The sequence below is a fragment of the Chlorocebus sabaeus genome, chromosome 13 (genome assembly GCF_047675955.1).
Source record: "Chlorocebus sabaeus isolate Y175 chromosome 13, mChlSab1.0.hap1, whole genome shotgun sequence".
Taxonomy (NCBI): Eukaryota; Metazoa; Chordata; class Mammalia; order Primates; family Cercopithecidae; genus Chlorocebus; species Chlorocebus sabaeus.
Genome location: NC_132916.1, coordinates 52346768 through 52371988, shown reverse-complemented (window position 1 = coordinate 52371988; position 25221 = coordinate 52346768). Strand labels below are relative to the sequence as shown.

Here is a 25221-nt window from a genome sequence, read left to right as displayed (position 1 = left end):
ACTCTTAAGACTAGAAGATGCCTTTAGCAGTGTAAAATTAATTTCCAATATCTTCAATATTAATCTGTAATTTTATTTCTTAGTTGTTTAAAGTCTTCATAGACTTTTGCACTATTTTCCACATCGGAAATATTTGGGTCGCATCCATATCATTATTAAAGGAGAATAAATTATTTTCCAATTTACTGTTAAAGCACATGGCATTTAGCTGCTCTCTTTTCTCACCAATAAAATCTCTGGTAGACCCTGTTTTAGTCAGTGATCTAATACTGGGCAAGTTTCATAAGATCACATGCGATGAGGAAGCCAGATTACTTAAAAGGATCATTGAGTTAAATAATACATACTTCAAGACGCCCATAAGGTTTAGGCTTCCACTGTGGCAGCCTGTGATATAAATAACACGTGCTTTACACAACCTGTCATTGTATATTTATATAATAGGGAGCTAAGATTTTTTTAAAAGCTGTTTTTCGATAATTTCATTTTTCCTATTCATAGTTTTTCATTTCTATATAATAGACCCAAAGAACTGACATCTAGGTTATCTCTACCTAGAGCAGCAGCATCTACTCCTATTTCTACTATCCCATGTGTTTTAGTTTACAGAAACCTTTCACACCATTATGTTACTTGATAGTCCTAAAAGCTACACAAGATGGGTAATGTTATTAATTTTATTTTATAGATGAAGGCATTCACTCTAAAAGATTCTCACTTGCTCATTGTCACACAACAGATAAGAGAACGAGATAAGAATCAAAACGGGGTCTTGCTGATCCAATCCCTTGTGCTTTCGGTGACACTGGACTTTTCTTGCACATTGGTTTGGTGATAGGTGGTGACAGATGGTGGAAACGGTTAGCTCTATAAAGGAATGTAACAAAGGGCCTTGAAATTTCCAGAGACAACTCAAAAATGTTTGCGTCAAGTTTACCTTATGTTAATATTCACAACAGTAAGAGATTTGTCTGATCAGAGACATCCTTGTGTTTTTTAAGGAGATAACTGATTTTCTATATGCCAATACAACCTACCTTAGGCAGGCTTACTGGCATTCTTTCATTTATTCAACTAATATTTTCTGTTGTATTGCTCCTTTTTAGGTCCTACTAGAAATTCAATGGTGAGAAAAATAAATATGGTTTCTGCTTTCATGGGCTTTACCTTAACAGCAATGGGAAGCTATTGGAGGGCTCTAATCAGTGCAGTGATATGATACAGTTGAAATCCTAGAAAATACTTGTGCTACAATGTGGGTTTTGAGGTGGAATAGGCAAACAGTATATTCAGAGATTAAACATAGGTGGCTGCTGTGTGATCTGGCTGAGAGATGATACTGATCTGAGTGAAGGTAGTAGCAGTGGGGATGGGAAAAGTGAAGACAAAGAATATTTAGGACGTAGTAATTTTGTAACTAATTGTGTAAGAAAGTGACTGTGCATTCCAGTTTGCCCAAGGTAATTCCAGTTTTTGTTTTCCTTCAAAAACATCCCAATTTGAACGATAAATGTTAATCCTAGAGATAAGCAAAGTGGAGGATTCAAGAATGATGCATACATTTCTGGCTTGAAGAACTGTATGAATAGTTTTGCCATTTACTGAAAGTGGATACACTTGAAAAAGAACTGGCATGAGATAAGATTATGAGTTCAGGTTGGACATGGTGGCTTAAGGTGACTGTCATACATTGACCTGAAGACATATTAATCACATGACTCCTTGGGTCAGGAATTTGGGTTGCAACTTTCAGTCAGGGATACATCGATTAGAGAGTGATCAGGTATCAGGACGGTAACTAAAGAGATGAAAATGGATAAGATCACCAAGCCAAAAAGTATGGAACACAGTGTCAAGAGGCTTAAGTCCCTGAGGAACTCAAAGGGGCACCTATTTTTAAGGGATGAGCAAACAAAAATCTGGAGAGGAGAGACCAGAGTCCAAGAAAACTAGGAGGTACCCAAGTTCACGGAAGTCCCAGAAAAAGGGTATTGCAAGAAAGAAGGAGTAGACAGGAATGTCACATGCTATTAAGAGGTCACATAAAATAAGAATAGAAAAGTGCACATTGAATTCAGAAACTAGCAAGTCATTAGAAACATTGGTTGTGGTGGTTTGGTGTGGATGGGGACATAGCCTGCTGGTAGGATTTTAAAGAATGATTGGGACATGAGTGGGAACAGTTTCTCAGATCTATAACTGAGAAAGGAAGAAAGCGCTAATGAAATACCAGGAGTATTTGCAGAATTTGAGTGACATTAATATATCCGAAGACACCATAAGATTACTTAATACATTGTACTTAGAGGCTTCTATCTCTAATGTCCATTATGAAAGTAGAAGAATGAATTTGTCTAATCACAGCTATTAAAATAGTTATAATTTTTAAGGTAAATTTGTGTGACTTTAAAGCTATTTCATTTTTAAGTACTGGGAGCAAGGACACAATTGATGAAGTCACTTTAGCTATTTTTGCCCCCCAAAATGCATTCTAGAAATTTGCTCAATGAAAATAAAATTGTGCCTTAGTTTTTTTTTCTCACTGTACGAAGAATTATGCTGCTCTTGGCTTCTGAACCCGGGGGATTCCTTATATGTTCTGTGACAGATTAAAAAAAGGTAAAGATTTATGGTCAAAGAAAACGTGAAACAGGTGCTCCACATTGTCTTTATGTATGTGCATAAGTTACAAACAGAAATCAGGGGCCCCACCACTATTAATAGCTTTTTGCTCTCTTTGAAGAAAATGGAAAATACTCACTTAGGGGCTACTGGTTGTATTTCCTTTAATGAATCTTCTAAGCTTGAATGATTTTAAATAGGATATTTATGTTCCCCGATTATAGCAGGCCAAGAACTTTAAAAGATACATGTTATTAAAATATCCAAACTAATAAATCTATGCAGACATATTTAGTGAAAACTACTGTTCATGGTAGTAATAGTAATGATAATAATAAATGCCACCGCTAAAGACTTTGAGGAGAACTCACAATTAAGGAAAACAACCACCAAATCACATGTACTTGGAGAATTTGATTAGACTTCTATACTTCAGTTTAATAATTATGTTGAAGATTAGTGAACAACTCTTGGCACAAGAATTGTCATCATGACAGAAAGGCAGCCTTACCCAACTCAAATAAATAACTTAATGGGCTTTTTTTCCTTCATTAACCACATGGTAAATGTGAATTGAAGTCCAGTCTTTAACAAAGACATATAGACTATGACTTTAAAGTAATATCTCTGATTTGCATAATAGATTATGAAAGTCTCAATGCTTTGTACTCTTGGTACACTTGCAAGCGTTTTAGTATCTATCTATGTTAAAAAAGTTACTTTCAGATTTGGCTTTTTATTTCTGGAAATATGTTTACATGAATTCATTAACCTATCTGTATTACTTGTAAGACCTTAAAAATTTCTTCATCCCCTAACTTTGAAATTGTTTGACCCATCACCCTCATGTCAGTTTTGTTATTTTATTACTAAATCTAGGTAGTAGTATTAAAGCTACTGTTCTTACTTCATGATGATAGTTTATATTTGCACCTACATAATTATATATATTATATTTGTACCCATATACATTATCTGCTTCTGGTGGGGAAGAAGCATCTCTGAAGATTTTTGTAAAATGTAGCATATGCCACTCATAGTATAATATATTTAGAAAATTATACCGTAATAGCACATATTTTATTTTAACTGTTATGAAAAATGCTGACCTCATTAAGCAAGAACTGCTCTTCCAGAGAATTTTCAGAAACATTTGATTCTATAACTCAGATATGTCAGAAAATCACTAAGGGATCATTATCATTAGCCCCTGAAAGCCAAGTGTCTCACAGAACCTGAAGAAAGTAGTCTTTGATTAGTGAATAATGATGATTTGTTGCATGGACTAAGACTTTTTTTCTAGGGATTTCTACATCAAACATTCTGTTTCTCTTCCTATTTGAAGTAGTATCTCTGCCAAACCAATGTAATTTAAGATTTACAAGCAATGACTATATTCCTTTTAGGTTTTTTCATTTAACTTTGTAACATATTCCACCTGTGTTCAATAGCTACATATATAGAGATATAGACATATGTATTTATTTCTAAAGTTGCCCTGGAAAGGAAAAGATCTCTAACATATTTACTACATGTTTTGGTAAACTGAACCATAAAATAATTTGAAAGCCTTGAGGTACCTCTGTTCATAATTATGAGGTTAGAAATTCCCTACAGCCAGAATATATGGAAAGTGTCAAGTCAGAAAGGGAATCTTCCTTAGTTTCCCAAAATATACCAGCCAAAGGCTTGCTTTTTCAGCTTGAGAATAATAGTTACCAAATCTAGTCTATGGAGAAGTTTTCATGCAATTGAAATAAGATAAATTAAGACAGTTATAGTGAATTGTTTTACAAAGTTAACAGTTCTGATGCTTTTATTTGAACTATGTCTTTCTCACCGGTTTAGCTTTAAATTACCATTTTATATAACAATATTTACATTAGATCTATTTATTCTGTCAGATTTCTTACTTTGAGAAATTAATAGTTAACCTCAACAGTCTCCTTTTGGCAGAATCTGTGGCTGGTGGGAAAAGTGGAGCAGATACTTGGATGTATAGAACTATGGGTTGGGGGAGTATAGAGAAGCCAAGAGGAGAAAGTAAAGAAGAAAGGATCAGAATGTAGACAAATGGTTCATTTTTAAGAGCTAGTTAACAAATTGTCCATTGGAAAGATACGAGGTTAGGTTTAGAGATTTCTTTGTGTGTCTGTTCATGTGGACACCATCTCTTGACTCCAAGTGTAAGGCGCTGTGCTGGGTGCTTCAAGGCAGTTTCCCAAATGTGTCTAATCCTGCGAATCACCTGGACTCTTGTTACACCAATTTTTAGCAGTAGGAGCCATGGATCTGGAAACATTGAGAAATTGTGTGTTAAAAGACAGAAGATATATTAGATTTTTTCTTTGCTCTTGAGCAATTTATAAACTATCCTTATCTTTCTAAGCCTCAGTTCTTTTATCGATAAAGTGTAGGTAGTAATACTTTCCTTGTCAATTTTCAAGGTAAATGAGGTAAAAGGAAGATGTCCTCAGAGAGTTACTGGGGCTTGTAAAGGAGTTACAGTTTATTATTTTAATTCATTGTGTGTATGATGAGTAGTCAGATGGTTTTGAGGAAGAAAGGAAGTTAGGGCATACAAAGAAGTTTTTAAAAATAATCATCTTCTCCAAGTTGTTTCCCAAGTTTATTATCTGGGTTTTATTTAATAAAATAATTTGAAATATTCCTTGATGTGTCTGTTTTTCTTTGCCTATTCTTCTCTTGTGCCAACTCGACTATTCATCTCAAATTATATATATTAAATCATAAACTCATGCTTCTAGCAGTTATACTAGACATTTATTAAACCTAACCCTTCTGTCCTAGACAAGTGTCATTAATACTGCCTTAAAGCACCAAGCATACCACCAGGCATTTGAGTCAAGAAGCATTTGCTGAATCGACTGATAAACCTCTAAATCTGACCCCATTTCTTTCCAATGTACTAGTTGCTAGAAAACCTTATGTTCTGACTTTCAAGGACACTTGGGGAAAACTAGTTCATCATTCTCTTTGATATTTATTTTGGAGGTTTGTTTTATTTTTTGTATTAACAAAACCTCTTGTCAGAAAGATTTCCTTACCTCGACCCTAAATCTCATATTGTATTTTAGCATGCTTCTGTATTTACATTGTGAAATTATTTTTATTAATATACAGTAAACAAGTTGTGTTTATTGGGGGTGATTACTGGGAATAATTTTTTTCTGTGATTGTTAGCTTCTTTCAGTAACTGATTTTTTTTTTATTCATTTAGCAGCAGCAACAGAAGAACCAGAAGTGATCCCAGATCCCGCCAAGCAGACAGACAGAGTGGTGAAAATAGCAGGAATTAGTGCTGGAATTTTGGTGTTCATCCTCCTTCTCCTAGTTGTCATATTAATTGTAAAAAAGAGGTAAGGCCTAATATTGTCCGGTCCTGCTCACTTACCATTTATGTCACTGGTTTTAAAAACCTGTTTTTTTCAAGATCCTTTAAATTAGAACAAACAACAAGAAGAAACTTTTAATTTTAACAATGTTGTCAGCACCTGAGTCTATTGGACATGCTGTCTAATAAATTCTTATTTGGTTATTTGCAATTTAATTCTGGATATAAAACATATGCTTTTTGTTAAGTTGATCTAGAAATTAATATCTGAATTTAAATTTCTCAAATGCAAAGGTACTTGAGATAATTTATCTTGTATTTGAAGTGTTATTATTAACAATGGCAAAATATGGATTTATTGTGATACTTGGGCTGTGGTCTAGGAATTATTTTGTGCTCTTTTAATGTATTTTTCTACATCTTGGCTACAAATATAAATATTATTTAGTAAATATAAATAATATAAACATTATTTAGTAAAATTGTACATTAAATATTCGTTGACTAAAAATTTTAGCCTTTTAAAATAGAGAGTAAATTGTTTTAATTGAACATTAATTTTTTATACTATATCAACCAATATCACCATCTTCTGGAATTACTTGAAGATATTAAGACCTACTGGAATTTAAACTGAGCTTTGCTCTGGAGACCAAAGTATATTCCTGATGAAAAGCCTTTCAAAGTACACAGTTTTTGTAATTTCAGCTGTTTTACATTATATAAAATGTCATAAATCTGTAAGGCATTGTCTTGGAAACTAATATAGCACTCTAATCTTTCCCATTGTGTATTTGGGATAATGCTACAATTTGGAAAGACTTTAAAAAAATCTTTATAAGCAAAAGTACAGTCCTAAAATAGTTTGGTGTATAGAAGTGGTTGTAATCAATGAATTCTATTGAAAAATATAATAAATGATGTTGCTTATATTACATTAAATTATCCAGTTTACTATTATAGTTATTTTATACTTGAAATAAAGCATTAACATTATAGATAAGACTCATACTACATGTTTTAATGATTCCATCAGAGTTTATTTTAATATATTGCCTCTTTACGATTATCCCCTGGAGATATATATGTTGGAGAAGACACATCTGCATTAGAAACATTAGGTATGCATTATAGTGTTTTGTGTTAAATTAGCTACATACGTGCTTTCCCCAAATAGTGCTTTCTCTTGCTGTTGTCTCCCTCTGTGGTTGGAAAATACATCATATGTGAGGCAAAAGTTTTAAGTATTTTAGCAATAAAAATTTGCCAGTAAAGATCAATAAAAATCACCAAATGTAACCTTCAGACCTTATGTCTCTGTTTAGTTTAAATTTGTATTTGGAGACTTAAGTAAACAGTTTAGAGAGCAAATTTAACTAAACGTTGCTTAACAATGTTCTTCAGATTGTATATAAACATGAAAGTGACTTCTAATTATGTCCTCATATTCAGTTAGAATTGGGCTAAACTATTCAGTTTTATTTGAAAGCATTCATTTGTCTTGATAAACCTCCCTATCCAGGCCTCTGATTTAGCAATAATGAAAAAAAAATTGAAAAATAAACTTCCTAAAGTATGCTAAAACCATCACTAAGCAAGATTTTGGGGGAAGGTAAAATGATCTGACAGCTCTCTAAAATTGTATAATATGACAACTTGATTTTCTGGTTCATATATTAAATGGTTAAGTTAATGAGCCTCTCTATTAAAATATTTAACATTTGAGCTTTCATAATTATGCTTTGATTGTCTTTTGATAGAAAGTATGCTAGGGCTTTTGCTTCTGTTCCTCACCATCACCTTTATGTCCAGGAAAACCTACACTTTTATAGAGAGATCAGGTTTCATTATTTAGATATGTTACCTTCTAATATATAGTATCTATATCTACATTACTTGAATTTCTTACTTACCAAAGCAACTTTGTAATGACTTTTACTCATATGTACCGTGTGTCACACATGTAACATGTATGCTTTAATTACAAGTATGTTTATCATACATATAAAAAAGTATAGATATAGCAGCATTGCATTGGATATTATCATCAAGTACAGCTTAAAACTATTAATATAAAATGTTTCCCTTTTAATATATAAATTTATAATAAAAATAATGGAAAAACAAGTTACTTTAGTCTCTTATCTACATTTTAGTGGGATAGTGTTAAGTTTGACTTTATCCCTCACTGGGATGAATATATGTAGATATATTTCTTGTGGGGAAAACAGTTCCATGTCTTTTTGGTTGTTTTGCAAAAGGATGGTGTGTAATTCAATTGAGTAAAGTTTTACAGCTAAGGATATATATAAAGTAAGTTTTTAGGCTAAGAAAAGGGATATTGCATCTTTCAAAACGCAATGTCATTTTTTTAATTTAATCGCTATTCAATTATTTCCAAATGTATGCCATTTTTCATTGGTTGTGTATTATATTTTACATGCACAGCATGAACACATTAATAACTCAAACATAAATTTGAAATTATGTTTCAATACAGTAAATGTTTGTGTATATTATGTTCACATACATCTACTGTAGAAGTATCTTTGTGTATATATAGTATATGGTATATATGTATATTCACATAACATATGTATATACTTATGTACCATTAAGATATAATAACTTGTTTGTAGAAATTTAGGTGTTATTCTGTATATATGATATATTAATATGGTAAATCTTTATGTTTTGTATCTAAAGAAAAATAATCTATATAGTACACAAGTTCTATGCACAGCTGTTCCATCTGTCACATATTTAGATGGTAATGGATATTATGCTTAACTGCATGTTGAAAATACACAATCCATTTAATTTTTCAATTCTTTGGCAATAAGAAATATCAGCATGTTATTTTTTCCAAATTATGTATTTTAAATTTTATTTTTAATTGCATATCTGTCTGTTTAATTGCATGGCAAAAAAAAATCTAACAATGCATGAGCAAATTGAAATGCAAAGCAAAAAAAACATGAATTTTATTTTCTTTTCTTTTATTTTTTAACGCACATTTTTCTGCTTTATTGAATGTGACAGAGTCACGCTTTTCATTCACCATTGCTTCTCTTTTTCCACTGTCTGTGATTTGCTTGCCAGGAGGAGCTACTATTCTTACTCCTACTACCTGTAAGTAGAAAATGGGTGATGTACAACTTTACATGTGTTAAGGATGCAGTATCCCTTTTCAAAAACAAAACAGAATGTTTGCAATTTTGGTGACATTTAAAAAAAAGTTTTTTCAGACTCTAAAACTATAAACTTTATTACCTATTTTGCCAATCTTTTTAAAAAGGGATATTGTATTTCTGTTTGTCCAGCTACTTTTACTTTATTTATAATTTTCCATAAGTAGCTTTAGTCTAGAGCCAAAACATCATTTATTTACTAAAGTTAAACCTTTACCTTATCTTAGCAATATGACACTTCACTCATCTTGTAAAGAAGAGATAGTGGTTGTAACTCACAAATCACTATCTTTATGTAGCATCATTATGTCTGACAAAATGAGCCAAGTGGTGTATTTATGGAACACTCAAAATGCCTTCATAGGATGCAAATTAGTTCAGGTCTGCATGTGATAACATCTCTCTCTGTATTTCTAGGAATCCAGGATGGGTTATAACTTCAGAACATCTTTGATCTGGCCATTAAGGCAATCACTGTGCTTTTGTTAAAGAAAAAAAAAGTAGAAAAATCATGGTGTTGCAGCAACAAAGAAATAAAAATTATTTTTAGAGGAAAAAAAATGAGTTTATTGTAACTTAAGTAGGACAAATGTTTCCTAAAACTAGAGCCAAAAAAACCTTTGTCAACTAGAAACTAGGAACAGATATAGGCACCACATTGCTCCTTTTCTCTTCCAAAGTCTGTAACTCTTCCGAGACTCAAGCATGGTTTGTTCATTTGGATAAGGATGGAGAAGATGATCCATTCTATTTCCTGAGTCATTTTCAGCTTATCACCTAATATGCCAGAGTAGTTTTTCATCCAAATCAAGGGAACATTACAGCAAGGCATTCTTGGACTTTGCTTGACCAGTATTTGATCCACCACCTTTCAAGGTTTAAAGATTGAAATTAAGTATGTTTGGGGCACATATCCCACAGCATTTAAATCACTAGGTAAATTTAAGCTAGCTTTACAACAAAACCTTTGTAAGAGTCTCCATTCTCCATGACTATAACACAGTTCTGCCAACATTTTATATATTATAAAAGTTTTGCATCCTAAAATCTGCTAAACCAAGCAGCTGTACACTAGCAGTGCTCCTAACTTATTGTGATGAATCATAATATCCTTGTTAAATTATGTTTGATGAAGCCAGAGATAATCAACTGTACCGTTTCATACAATGATGGAGCACTTTCCCCCTTTATGGCCCACCCATACATCCACCTGCAGAAGTTTATGCTGTTGGCTGCTTTGATAATGAAAGTCATTTGCACATCTGTCAAACTCAAAGTAGTAGCAAAATGAATTGTTTAACTGTTTTGAAGTGCACATTATATATGCTAGTTGCTCAGGAGGAGACAAAGCATCAAACACACTGGAATCAATAAGTATTTCATTATGAGACTGTCAATAGCTTAACATTAACCATTGATGCAGCTCTGATGTTAAAATGGGATTCCCTTTTTTGATGGATAGACAATATTTCTGTGTTCCAGACAATGTAACAGGTTATACTAATATTATTGTAGTACATAGGGTTACTGGCAATTTTAATCATAACTACAGAGATTATCACAGAGATATGCTTTTAAAGGCTGCTTAACCATACCTAGTGATGCTTATCTGGATTAGAGGGGTTTTTAAAGATAAAAATAGATAAAAATCAGAGTAGAGCTTAAAAGAAAACCAGATGTGATCTTTGAGCTAATATTCATTGGCATTGTCATAGTAACTATCTGTTTTTGATCAAAACACTTAACACTGATGTTAATTTTTCTTTGTTTTAGAAGAACCTGAATGAAAGCCTACCTCACAGGGTTGTTGTGAGGATTAAGGTATAAAAACCAAGCTGATAATTCATGGCTGGCAGATATTAACAAAGGTTATATTCCCCCATAATTTGTCAACTAATCTAGGTTTGTGAATCTGACAACTTAAAGTCCTTCATTGCATGAAAATTTAAACCTGTCATGTATTTAACAAATTCATTACTTCTTGTTTTTCTCCAATCATGAAATACATATAAATTACACATATTTTAAAGTAAAGCCTCAGGGTTTAAATTTGTCTTTTCTATTGACTTTGATCTGCCCATCTTCAAAATTTTAACATTATTTTGAATCCAAATTTCAGTTTGTTTTTTATTTCAGTGCTATTTTTATTCAATTCAGTCTCTCATATTTTTGAGAAATGAATTTATTCTTCTTATCCTAGAAACAAAGATTGGAAGTTATTTCCTAAGGCAATTTTTGCTGTTTTAAAATTTACAAATGGCAGAATATTTTTTCTATGTATTTTGCTGAAATTTATAACAACTAGTGTTCAACTGCTAGAGTAAGTAGTGGTGTATATTAACTAGTGTTCAACTGCTAGAATAAGTAGTGCCACTTTGAAATGTGGCAATTTAAAAAGTGTAAGCAACCAGATACAGTGTAAGAGCTTAGGCTTTAGAACCAAGTCATTCTTCATTGCTTATTAGATAAATAACCTTGGGCAAGTTATTTAACTCCCCTGAGCCTCATTGAACTTATCTATACAATTAGAATCCTTGTGCCTTTTTCAGCAGATTGATCTGAGAATTGAGTTAACAAATGAAAAGTGCCAAGTATATAACAGGCCTAATTCATCAATTCAACAAGTATTTACTGAAGCCTGTTACATGCCAGACACAGAGTCAAGTGCCAAGGCTATGCAGATCATCCTTCTCTTTGTGGAGCACATAGTGGGGAAAACAATTGAAAGATATTCGCACTTTTCAATCAACAACACTCATTACAGGGGAAGAATGTGGTAGTATAGAAAATACCTAGCCTAACTTGAGAAAGGCTGTTTTAGAGTCAGTCATGTAAAACCTCCCTAATGAAGTGTCTGTTACACTGAGACAGAACAGATAGAAGTTAGCCAGATATTACAGGCAAAAAAATGTTGCAGGTTAAAGAACAAACATCCTGTATGATGGCCTAGCGGGAAGTTTGGAAAGTGAAAGTCCATAGGCTAAATGTGACCTTATGATGTTTCATGTGGCCCATACACTGTTTTAAAAAATAAAACCACTCGAAAAAATCAAGAAAATTAACATCAACAGTCAGATTCATCATGACTTGTCTTAAAAAATAAATAAATAAATAAATAAATAAATAAGCCAGAAGTTCAACACTGGGATCAAATACCAGTAGTCACTTAGGCAAGTTGCCCCTAAACTGCTTTCCGGTTCTTCATTACCCTTCCTTATGGTATCTTGCCACTGACAGCAGCACTCATTTGTTTTACCTGTCTGAAACCTACATATTCATAAAGAATTTTTACCCTCAAACCTAGAAAAAGATTAATAGCTCTTTGAATGTACAGCGTAAATGTTGCTAATAAATGATGGTGGTGATGGTGTAGTGGTAGTTGTGTTGGTGGTAGTGATAGTTCTTGTTACACTTTGTTGTTGTTTTCTTATTACCAATACTGTGATTCTGTGATTATCGTTATTTATTATTTCTAAAATAGCCATCTCCATCCTCAAATCTTAGCTTATGACTATCTTAAACAACATAGTGTCAGATCTGCTGTGTACACGTGTCGTGTGTGTTACGTATGTACCGCCTTGAGGCTAAGTACTATAATTCTCAGAGAAAAATATCCTACACTGGAGCAGTCCTCCAATTGCTAGATTTATGTTTTAAAGGAGAAGCCTTTATACATAAACTCAGTCTATTAAATGAGCCTTTGTAGTATTTGTAGTACATTTACTCTGGTTTGGATATTAATAAGAGGATCAGAAGAAAATGACTTAGATTATAATCTAGTGGAGGATTGGTGTTCTTAAAACAACTACAGAATATTTCCAAGGCAATATAAATTGCTGCCATAAACTTAGTAACACAATTTGCCTATTACAGGCTTTTAGAGTACTTTTATTTATATATAAATTTTCTTGTTAGTGTGATTTAAATATTTTATGTGCCTTTAATAGCCCTTTTCCTTGGATGTTTCATGTGTAACATTCACAAAGAACTAAAATATATTTTACATCCATGACATGTAAGATGAACATGCCAATATTTGAGTAGTTCATAATTCTAATGCTGTTATTAGCTAATCTCTTAAATCATATGCCTTTCTGCATTTATAAAGCATTGCTGTAGTTAGTTGATAGTATGTCATGTGGTTCTAATTAGAAAACACATTTTTAATATTTGACCATGTGAATATTCCAAGATGATAATTTGCGTATCTTTCCATACTATTTTTTAAAACTTTTCTCAGTACTTTTCTTACACAGTATATGATTTAATCCCATATATTCATGTGTACTTGAAATTTTCTAGCAGTGGTTTATTCTAAGTCTTCAGATTAGCTTCTGATAAATGCTGTAAATATATTGCTAAATATATTAATGCTACATATCACATTTTTAATAATAGCACAGAGAATGAAGAATGGGACATGTCTTTGTTTTAATTTGGTGGCTACAGTAAAACAGATTTGAAAAGTTAGTCATGTTATTTCTAAAAGGAACTAAAAGTTGGTCAAAAGAATTAATTACCCAGGAGGAATATCAAAACTTGGCTTTAGCTTAAATATTTATTGAATTACTCTAGTAAGGAGGTATTTATTTTGCTTTTAATAAATATAATTATATTTTATGATATTTAAGAGAATAAAATATAGGAAATGATGAGAGATTTGGGTTGACAGCTTGAATATTGAAATATGCATCTGACAAAATACTTTTATAGCAAGGAACAAATATAATTGTTTGAATGTCAAACTTAATTCCTGAAATTGTGACCAGTGCTTGGGGTTTCTAAACTATGTTTGTAACATTATCCTCGGGCTCACCTGAACTACTTATTGCTGGTGTTAACTCTCCTTCAAGCCTCAAACACTAAGGATTCCGTTTTGTATTTGCCTTGGCAGCAAACTTGCTAAAAAACGCAAAGATGCCATGGGGAATACCCGGCAGGAGATGACTCACATGGTGAATGCAATGGATCGAAGTTATGCTGATCAGAGCACTCTGCATGCAGAAGATCCTCTTTCCATCACCTTCATGGACCAACATAACTTTAGTCCAAGATGTAAGTTTTTCATTAAAGTTTTAATAAATGATGTTTACGGCTCATTAAGTTCACTTTGAATTCTGCACATTACCTTTTGAATAATGAGAGAGAGTAAGGAAGTGAGGGGAGAAGCAGCTAGAAAGAAGAGAAAGAGATGGAGGATATTATGGAATTTACAAGAAGGGTTCTCATGAGGATTGATACTGGATTTAGTTTAACTTCAAACTCTATGAATTTTATTACTGTATCACAAGAGATATTCCAAACATATACCACTCAGTCCATAGCACATGTCATTGCTTTAAGTGAAAATACATGATTGCCTACAAAAAGTTAGTTCATGTCAGAATTTATAATTCTTTTTCCATTTGCATCTTCCTTTGTGTAAGATGAAAGTCTCTTTTGAGATAAGAGGAAACGGTAATTCTGGGAATTATTGACATAGGTAAAATCATGCCGTTAAAGTAGTATATTGTAGACTCCTGGAGAATTGCAATACTGAAAAGTTAACTCAGGGAAACGTTAGTCTACATGCTCTTAAGTATCTGCTGTGAAGTCCAAAAGTATATTTGAATTGGGGGATTTGCAAGGAACAGTGAAATTCATCCATCCATCTGTCTTGAAAATTCCTAATGTTGGTCTATGAAGGCAAGGCTTTTAAACTATTTCCACTGAAGTACCGTTTAAAAGCAGATGACTTTAATAATTACCCCAGAATCAATATTACTGTTTATTTTCAAATTTCATATGAATGTTATATTCTGTTCTATAGTGCATCTGTTTAAGTTAATTAAGTTTAAGTGAAATTGCCTAACTTTGTTTCTTCAAATCCTCTAGTAAATTGATGCTTGAAGCAGGCAAATCAAGTATATCTCTTGAGTATACTGGCCTTGTATAACTTGGGCCTTATGACATTTGGCTCAGATCTCAGAGATATGCACACCCCAATTTGGAAAACATGGGTATAAGCAAAGAAACAATAGAAGTATTATCTCCTATACAAACTATGAACATATGTAGTAGTAAGATTGAAAACAAAGTATTTGTAGGTTGTATGCTTGTATGTCTTTTCAGAGAGGGAAGGTTTTTTTTTTTCTGAATTGTTCAGCTTGGTGAAATTTTTCAGTAACTATTGGATCTAAAATGAAGCCCATCATTTTCTATGTATATATGTATACCAAATTAGTAGTTAGGAATGCTATACATGAGTCATTTTGGAATTTAGTTATAATCATGAAAGGGCCTTTCAGATCTATTTTATTTTTATTCACTATAGATAAATGATGGAGAAAAATGTAAAATACTATTACTGTTGAAAGTAAGTTTTGCTGAAAATAAAGATGTATCATCTCCTTAACTAATTCATTTAATACTTAATCACTTAAGGGTTTGAAAACATTCATGCTTCCCAAACTTGTCTATCTATTGCCTATGTTAGGACCTTATTTGAAAGTTTGAATTGCGCAGTGTAACTATAAATATCCACTTACGAACTTAGAGAAAGGATTAAATCTATTTCCCACAGCTAACTGAAAAAAAATTATTTGGAATGAATATGAGATAATTATTTCTTTAAATACCTTACACTTGATAAATCTAAAATACATGTTTTTTTTCCTTAATTTTTGTAATGTCAGGTTGGATCTTCTGGCTTTTTAAATTAAACAGAGTTCTGAACTATAATTATAGATACACCTCTCGATGTTTAGATATAATGCAAACTGGGAGAGAAAATTTTACATTTGCAGAATACAGTAATCTGAGAAAATTTAATAATTATATTTCTTAAAAAAGCATAAATCTATTTTAAAGAAAAAAGATTTTAAAAAACAATTTTAGAGCAATATATTCCTTCATAAGCTTTGTTTTCCTGCAGTGCCCAATGATCCACTTGTACCGACTGCTGTGTTAGGTGAGGCCCTAAATCTTTATCATCTTTTCATTGCATGGATCACACCTCCTTGCATGGGTTTGCCCACATACAGATTATTTACAGTGCAGGAGGCAGCTTGATTTTGAATATAGCCATAGTATTATCAAAGAGAGCAACTGTGTTCAACCCAATATCAGATCTAGTGGATTTCAAATTAGCAAGGCATGCTATTTAATGTATTCTTTAATTCTTGATTGTTAGATTTGGAGCAGAAGTACAATGGCCCTTAATGTATAACTAATATTAACATGTCAAAATTAGTAGAATGAAGCCAAATGCATACATCTCAGGGTCCAGTGTTGCTTGAATAACTAGTTTATATGTAAAAGTCTACCTAATGGAAAGGAATGTTTCTAAATCCTCCTAATTTATAACCACAAAAGAACAAATTTACAAGTGAACATTAGGATTATGTGCATTTGCTTTAGCTTTTGTCTTTATTAAGACTATTTTAATGTAGGTAAAATTGCTAAAATCTTGATGTGGGGTTTGACATTCTACATGAACCTTATCTGATAAGTAATGTTACCTTTCAAGAAATTTAGAACAAGCTACTTGGGTTACCACTGTATAACATCTAATACAACTGCTATTGCTAATGACAATTAAGGCTTTTACAGATGTAAAATTATATTATTTTTTACATCTACCTATATATTTAAGAATGGAATGGGTTTCATTCCACTTTGTACCCTATTCCTTGACTAATTATACACCAATGATTAGTAACCAGCTTGCCTGTATGTTCACAGGTTCCATATCAATTTTACCAGGGTTTCTAGTTAAGCTTTAACCAAAGAAATATGGAAATTATCAGATAAATAGATCTTGTAAATTCCCAAATGTCATGTTTGTTATTTATATTTACTATTTCTTGTGAACATAAAACTTTAACTCATATTTTATGCTTGTATTTTTGTTATCCATACAATCAATGTTAAATTGAATTTTTAAAATATTTTGGAACAACACAACTAACTCAGGTAGAATATACCTCTCATTCACTAAAATAAATATTTAAAATTATAATTTTATAATTACTATGAAGGATATATATTCTTAAATAATCTGAAAAGTCAATGTTCTTCATCTCTACTTGCACTCTCCTTTTGATGTCCACCAATAATGGTTAAGAAGTGAACTGGGGATTTGCCCCAGGAAGTGATCTGATCACACAGGGAGGAGCCATAAATGGTGATCACTGGGGATCATTAAGGACACATCAGATGCCTCCAAAAATGTCGTCTTCTGCTAAGCACTGTAGAATGCTGTCAGTATAAAGTTAATAAATTTCACTTAAAATATTGATAACTAATTGGAAAAAATTAGTTGCTTCAATGCTAAGTTTCATTACAATAATTTTCTACACATATGTAAAGTCCAAGTCTCATTCCTCCTGTAGATTTACAATATGAACTCATAAAAATACCTTACATCTTTGTTTTCCCATCTGTAAAACAGTATAATAATTCCTACTATACCTTTTTCACAGGATTTTATTATAAAGAGAAAATTAGATCATGTGTATGAGTTTTATAAACCATAAATAATTATTATAATAATTTTTCCTGTGAAAAAGGATTTTCATGTTTAAGGAAGGTCAGATTTAACACAATAGAGTCATGAAGTCTAGTTATATAAACATTCATTATACATTTTATTTAATTTTGAAAGTCAAGCTGGTTTTAAAAATATATTGGCATTCTTTAAAAGCTAACTATCTCATTAATCATATTAGATGTAGAAATGATATGTTGTATTTTTCATCATTCTTAGGATTGTGGTCTTTAGAGTTTTGCATCCAATCGTTTTTGTATTTATAATGCAGTTTCTGAAATCACTTCAAATATTGTTTAATGCTAATGCTTACTGATTTAAAAGGGCTTAGAAACTTTTCATATTGACTCATATTTTTGGTTTTTGTGTTTTACTGCTTCATTGGGTTTAAGTTCCTATAACAGGTAAGTGTATTGCAAAGAACTCTAGAAAACCTTTCAATCAAGGATGTATTTCAAGTTATTATTCTTAAATGTATAATAAGAATAACGATTAGTACATGTACCATCACTACTAGTCACATTATTAGGTGGTTTAATGAGGTGGAAATGTATTGAGATTAATAATGCATATGTGATGATTTTAAAGACCTTACTGCTCATTGTACTACTGTATTAAACTTTAATGCAAAACAAAAGGCACTGTCTATTTTATATTAGGACACAATCATCTGTAAGATTTGGAATATGGGTGAATTCTGTGTTTCTCACTAAGCCTTTTTCAATTGTAAATATTCTGCTACTCCAGCAGGTAAAAGTGAGCTCTGGGGCTGCTCCACTGAGCCCTGGCTACCTTCCTCCAGCTTGAGTGATTGCATTTTGCCTCTCTGACGTTATCTGTTCTCTTTACTTTTTATCCTTAACTGTATATTCTGCAGCAGTGCCCAAATCAGTTGCTTCTGAATTTAATTTTTCTGGGGAGATGTATTTATTCTTTATGTCGGTCTGTTGATTGTAATATTTTAATAGAAGTAGATCCATTGACTTCGGTCTCATATTGAGAATAGGAAACTCATGAATCATGTTTATTAGCCAATGTTTTTGTGTAGAGGGGTGGGAAAAATCTGAGTAAAAGACATGAATTCACTTAGGTGGTTAGGTCACAACAGAATCTATCAGGGATTTTTTGATTCAATGTGGTATTTTTAGGAATGAATGCAAAAAATAAGCATTCAGCTTAATAAGAGGGAGTAAAGATAAATGCAATCAAGCTAAATTACAGAGGCACACAAATCTGATCGTAGGGTTCTTTTTTTTTTTTTTTTTTTTTTTTTTTCCCTTCTCCAGGAAGAAAAAATGTTTATCATGGGGACAACAATTCATTTTTTGCCATATCCTATTTGTAGAGTTGGTGATAGAACAGGCAAATGTACTAGCACTTGAAATATGTTTATCTGTTAATTAAATATCGTTCTCTACAGTATGCATTATCGTTAAAAAAAAAAAAAAGTTCCCCTAAGAGTGTATTTTCTTTTCTGTTAATGAATATGACGGTATAATGCTTTTCAAAGTAACACCCCTTAAAACATTTGTTTTTTTTTTTTTTTTAATTGGTAAGTTTAAATGTGATAAATATGAGCATGCTTCTCATTGTAATGTTTAGTACTTTGGTCATTAAAATACTGTTTATTCTTCATAGGCAAAAATGTTCTTGTTCTTTTCTTCTTATGACAGAAAAAGAATTTAAAGTTTCTTTTCTTTTAAAGCTAATGACACAATTGGGAAGGGACTTACACTTAATTGTGGGTGGTCAGGGATTCAGTTGACTTTTTAATTCATTCATTGGAATGTTTATTGAGTGATTTATGCATCAGGCACAAGGAATAGAAAGAAAAATATTCTGTCTCTGTACTCTGTGTTTGGAATTTAGTGAGGAAAATAGCCAAGTAAATAAATGATTAAAATATAGATTAAGTGAAATGACATGTAAAAATGAATAAGAGGTCATGGGAACATAAAGAAGGAGCATTGTAACTCAACCTGGAGGGGCCAGAAAAGACTTCCAGGGGAGGAACCCACATTTTGCTCCAGAAGCACACCCTGCTTTCTCTCACAGCGTGGCCAGGAGACTCAGAATATGTTTGCAATAAAAACAATAATAGTAATAAGTCAAGGTGGCAAAGGTTGAATATAATTGCACGTGTAGTCTGGCTAGCAGACAGAGTGGCATCAGGGGGTGATCATGTGGAATGCCCATGTTTCCTAGTGCAGAGTGTGCTATGGTAAGAAGCCTCAGAGAATAGGGCCACAAGAACAAGAATAGCAGCCCTTTGGGGATGGGCCACCTAGATAGGGTGTCTCTGAGGGAGGTTGGGATATGGGTGGGAAGGAGTTTGGTCAACTTAATCGACCATGAAAATACCCCTCCACTTGACAGCTGGGTCCTCTGGTCCCACTCTATACTGCTATGACTGCAGATACAAGAAAAAGAACTCAGCAAAATTTCCCACTTAAGCTTTTAAAAGAAGGTCTATCAGATGTCTCTCTGCATCTCACAGGATCTGTTTTCTTGCTGATCCACACATAATATACTCTCACCCCAAACCTTGAGTTTTGTCTTTGGGGATACTGCCTAGGCCTATAGTGTGTGATATTTCTTTCCCAGAATTCCTCTTATTATCAAAAAGATCTTAAGGTCTTAAAATCCTCATTGCATAAATATATATATTAAACAAGATAACTTTGTTTCTTTTTTAACTTCTGAAATCTGAAAAATGCCAGATGAGAACCACAGTGCTACAGCAGAGTCCAGTCGCCTTCTAGACGTACCTCGCTACCTCTGTGAGGGGACGGAATCCCCTTACCAGACAGGACAGCTGCATCCAGCCATCAGGGTAGCTGATTTACTGCAACACATTAATCTCATGAAGACATCAGACAGCTATGGGTTCAAAGAGGAATATGAGGTGAATAAGTTTCGATACTGTATTGAATTTGATTTTTAACTAGGATACTCAGTGGAATTTAATCTTTTTTCCCGTCCTTAACACAACAAGGAGGGGATTGCTCTGTAGGCTCTCTAATCTAGTGTTTATCATGGGAATGGGAAGGGAATGGGGAAAAAGCACTTCCCAGAGATATATCTGAGTCTAAATTTATTACAAGAATCTTTAATGTTGGATTCCATAATTTATTTTACTATGGTATTAAAAAACACTTTGTGTATCTTCTCATGCAAAAATCAAGTAGCAATACACTTCGGTTCCCATTGTTCCATTACAGATTCTATCATTTGAATGAATCAAGTAGCAGGTACTTCTCTGCCTCTCTGTTTGTTGACCTTATGATTGAGAAATCAAATGAAGCTTTGTGCTCTAAATGTACTACTTGCCACTCTCAGTTTAATTTTATGGATTATTGGTTGAGGGTGGCTGAGAAAAAAAATAGAGCACTGCAAATCTGGTAAACAACACTGAGAAGCTGAAAGAAGGCAGTGGGAAATATTTCTTCCAACCTTATTTCCCCTTCCTACTCAAACCAAAATACCAGGACTTATCTTACAAAGGCAGTGATTTAAAACCAAACATTCCAACTAATGTAATATAGCAAAAGGGAAATAGTTCCTTTGCCACCCTTCACTTACTGAGAAATACCAATCTGGGGCATGGAAGGAAGCCAGCCCACTCCCCATGAACACATCACAGTACGCACACATTTAAAGTGAAAGAATCCAAGTAATATTTTGCTTCGAAAAGATCATCCAAAATACATCCAATTTCATGAAGAATCTTTTAAACTCCATATTTTATCTATTGATTACTTGAATACCTTAAATTAGGAGTGTTAATTATCTCTGAATTTTGAAAGTTGATTTTAGATATATGCCAGAAACACTATGCCATGGTAACAAAATAAGTACAAGGAATTAGACTATTCTGTCAGAGCTGGTTCTTTTTGTTCATTTCATGTGTATTCCTGTGTACATTGCTTCAAAGACCATTGGCTCTTTGAAGACCCCATTTCCTGTGTTGAGCAAAGTTTAAGTTCTTTTGCAAAATGAAATTTACACCCATTTTAAATTGCTGTGTATGGTAATTAAACTAGTCAACAAATTCATCTGTTCCCAGATTCTTGGAAAAGGGGACTCTATTTTAATTTTTATATGGTCCCTTGTTGTAAAGACTCAGTCCTTTTCATGATCTTCAAAGAAACTCAAATGTGATGTATTGCACACAATTTAATGAATAATTATGGAGGGAAGCAGGTTTTCTTTCTACTGTTATAAATGCTAAATGATGCACATTTGAAAGATACTCACTAAAAGTTTTTTTTTTTTGCAGTTTTGATGCATTATCATTCAATATGTTTTGAAAAGAATGACACTTTTCTACTTCTACCTTTCGTTACAGTGATCTTAAATTTAAAATACTTTCAAGGTCCATTTTTTTTTCTCTAAAGTTATTTTTTTTGTCTTTAATTTGACCTCAATACAATTTAAGATGAACAAATATGAATCCAACAAAGCAGCTCTGAGGTCTGAGAATGAAACTTGTTTACTACTGTGGGATTCCTTTCCTCTCTGAGAAAGTGGTTTTTACTATTTGGGGCTTCCGAACAGATAACCTGATTTTTAAAAAGGAATTAAATTCGGTCTGCTTATTCATTTTGTTTTCCCAGAGCTTTTTTGAAGGACAGTCAGCATCTTGGGATGTAGCTAAAAAAGATCAAAATAGAGCAAAAAACCGATATGGAAACATTATAGCATGTAAGTTCCCATACAATTCTTGGTGAATGTAAATATTATATGCTTATATGGTTTTAAACCTTAAGAAAAATCCCAGAGAGTGGTGTGTCTGTTTATGAAGTAATCTATTTCATATTAAGATAGCATTTACAGTCAGGCTCAGGGGCTCATGCCTGTAATCCCAGCACTTTGGGAGGCCAAGGCGGACGTATCACCTGAGGTCAGGAGTTTGAGACCAACCTGGCCAACATGGCAAAACCCTATTTCTGCTAAAAATACAAAATTACCCAGCTTGGTGGTACATGCCTGTAATCCTACCTACTCAGGATGCTAAGGAAATAGAATTGCTTGAACCCAGGAGGTGGAGGTTGCAATGAACAGAGATTGCTACTGCACTCCAGCCTGGGCAACAAAGCGAGACTCCATCTCAAAAAACAACAACAAACAAAAACAACATTGGCTATTAGCAGTGATTCTGAAATTGTCATCATCCTAATTAATCAAATTGACTCAGCTGCTTCACCCTGTGGAGATAACTTGCTGTTTGATTTCATGTTTGTACATAAATGCATAGGGTGTTACTGAACAGCTAAGACTATCAGGATAATGAAAAAAATAAGATACTTTCAGTTATAAACTGTTTTAACACCCCCATCAAACATATTCAAGATTGGGGTGTTATTCTTTCCACATGCCTTTAATTCTTACTTGGAGGCACTGTCTAAACTCCAGTTGTTCGGTTATTATTTATCATTAGGGACTTCCTCCTGAGTAAGTCCTCAAGATATACACGGGATAATAAAGTCATTATCAGACAAAACCACAGATCAGTAAGGAAAGTAGCAGGTAGTTTAACTTGTAGCTGCTAATTTACCTAGACCACTGTATTCTGAATTTAAATTATTTTAAAGTATCTTATGAATAGCTCAAAATCTAACCTTGATTTTCAGGGAGTAAGAAACTCAAATTTCAGGAATTCAAAATTCACTTTTTAATTCTGTGGCTCATTTGCTGTAAAGTGCAGAAGAAAAGGATCCAACCCATTTAAAGTCATGACTAAGAAGCAAAATTAGAAGTTAAGTCTAGTTCAGTTATGTGGACAATTATATGACTCAAATGATTACTTACCAGACAATTTCATGTCTCCTAAACACCAACTATGAAGGTTCAAGTCAGTGAAGCTTTAGTCACAGAGTATTATAAATGTAATAGCAAGGCTCACTAAAGTTCTTATATTTCTTCAAAGGACTGATTTGGTAGTAATATACTATGGATAGACTATGGGCAACCACTGAATTCTTTAGTCTCAACCAATGACATTGCCTCAGAACAGGGAGAAAATTTAACAGCTTATATTTATTATTTAAAATTTTTAGATGATCACTCCAGAGTAATTTTGCAACCCGTAGAGGATGATCCTTCCTCAGATTATATTAATGCCAACTATATTGATGTAAGTATTTTTATAGTTAAGTATGTCTACTTTATTGACTGATATATATGAACCTTTTTGCCCATTACCTATAAAGCGATTGCTAGCTTTTTAAAATTTAAAAGTACAAACTGTACACTTTTCCTTGTTCTACGTCCTAGTACTTACTGACGTTGTTGTGCTTTCTTTCACACCTGACTTTGGTTTGGGCTGTAGATTTGGCTGTACAGGGATGTAAGTACCACTATATGTAAATAACAGCACCCTATTATAAATACAAACGTTCTTAATTACAGTTATTACTAATGCTCTCTTACTACTAGTTATTTCTGCATGCTTCACCTAATTAGCTTCATACAATGTATCTCTGTTCGTTTTTTTGTAATTCTTTCACATGCGTAAAGATCTATTTTACTTCCTTCCCTTTTCTTGTGTAGAAAAACAGGACCATTTTTAGCTTTGACAATTTATTATGTACTCGAGTTTTATTTGTTGATGATTTCTGTTTCTGGCTTTTATTCTTACCCTTCCCTAAACATATGTGAGAAGCTGGATAGTATGATGTGTATTAGTGTGACTGAAATTTTACTTTTTACATTTGACTTCTGATGTTAAAATGAGTAGGGAGACTATTTTGTGATGTGTTATATTGGCTTTTAAAGTAAGAAAATTACTCAGGCAAAATAATTACTAAATTTCAATTGTAAAATACACATATCACACATATATATCGAATCACAGAAATGAAAAAGTTTGCTTCGATCATATATTTCACTGTTAAATTTTGATTGCATATATATCTACATGCAAATTCTTTATTTAAAGGAAGTAATTATCAAACAAAATATAAAACATTCTTAAAGGGCAATATATTACATTACCTATAAGAAGGACAGGCTCCTTGTGTTACCGCCTGGTTCATAATCACACTGGGGAGCTTGAGAATGTTACTTCTCTCTCTGTACCTCAGTTTCCTTATCTTTGCAGTGGGGATAATAATAATAGTACTAACCTCATCACTTTGTTGTGAGAATTAAATGAAGTCATGCATGTTGAGCATTTTGCCCAATGCCTAGCACTCATTAAACTTCAACTTTTTTCTTTTTACAATTAAAATCTAGGTGTGCTGTAATTAAATTGATTCATAATATGTGTAATTATAAGACAATAGGTGGGGGTATTAAGTATGGCAGCATATGTATACTTTTAGAGACATAAAAGATATGAAACCTAGGACCCAACATTTTCTAATTTCCATAAATAGGAAATAATTTTCTTTACATTTATTAAGTTCACATTTTAGAGTTTATGTTATGAATTGTATGTATTTAGTTGAATTAATATATTTTATAAAGCATAGTATATGAGTATATGGGTTCAATTTCTGATCATAATCTTACTCTTATTCATT

The 25221-nt window shown here is 32.7% G+C and overlaps 1 protein-coding gene across 4 annotated transcripts in view; it reads left to right on the top strand.

Annotated features, from left to right (window-relative positions):
- PTPRK (protein tyrosine phosphatase receptor type K) overlaps nucleotides 1-25221 on the top strand; it is a 566857-nt gene that overhangs the window by 516509 nt on the left and 25127 nt on the right. For 2 of the 4 annotated variants that reach the window (XM_008007107.3, XM_073022453.1), the window contains exons 14-18: nucleotides 5864-6002; nucleotides 14063-14223; nucleotides 20416-20600; nucleotides 22312-22399; nucleotides 23755-23831. In XM_008007107.3, coding sequence (XP_008005298.3) covers nucleotides 5864-6002; nucleotides 14063-14223; nucleotides 20416-20600; nucleotides 22312-22399; nucleotides 23755-23831 — 650 coding nt within the window. Of the gene's footprint in view, nucleotides 1-5863; nucleotides 6003-14062; nucleotides 14224-16081; nucleotides 16118-18087; nucleotides 18100-20415; nucleotides 20601-22311; nucleotides 22400-23754; nucleotides 23832-25221 lie in introns of all 4 variants that reach the window. The other 2 variants (XM_038000559.2, XM_008007108.3) reach the window with 2 other exon arrangements.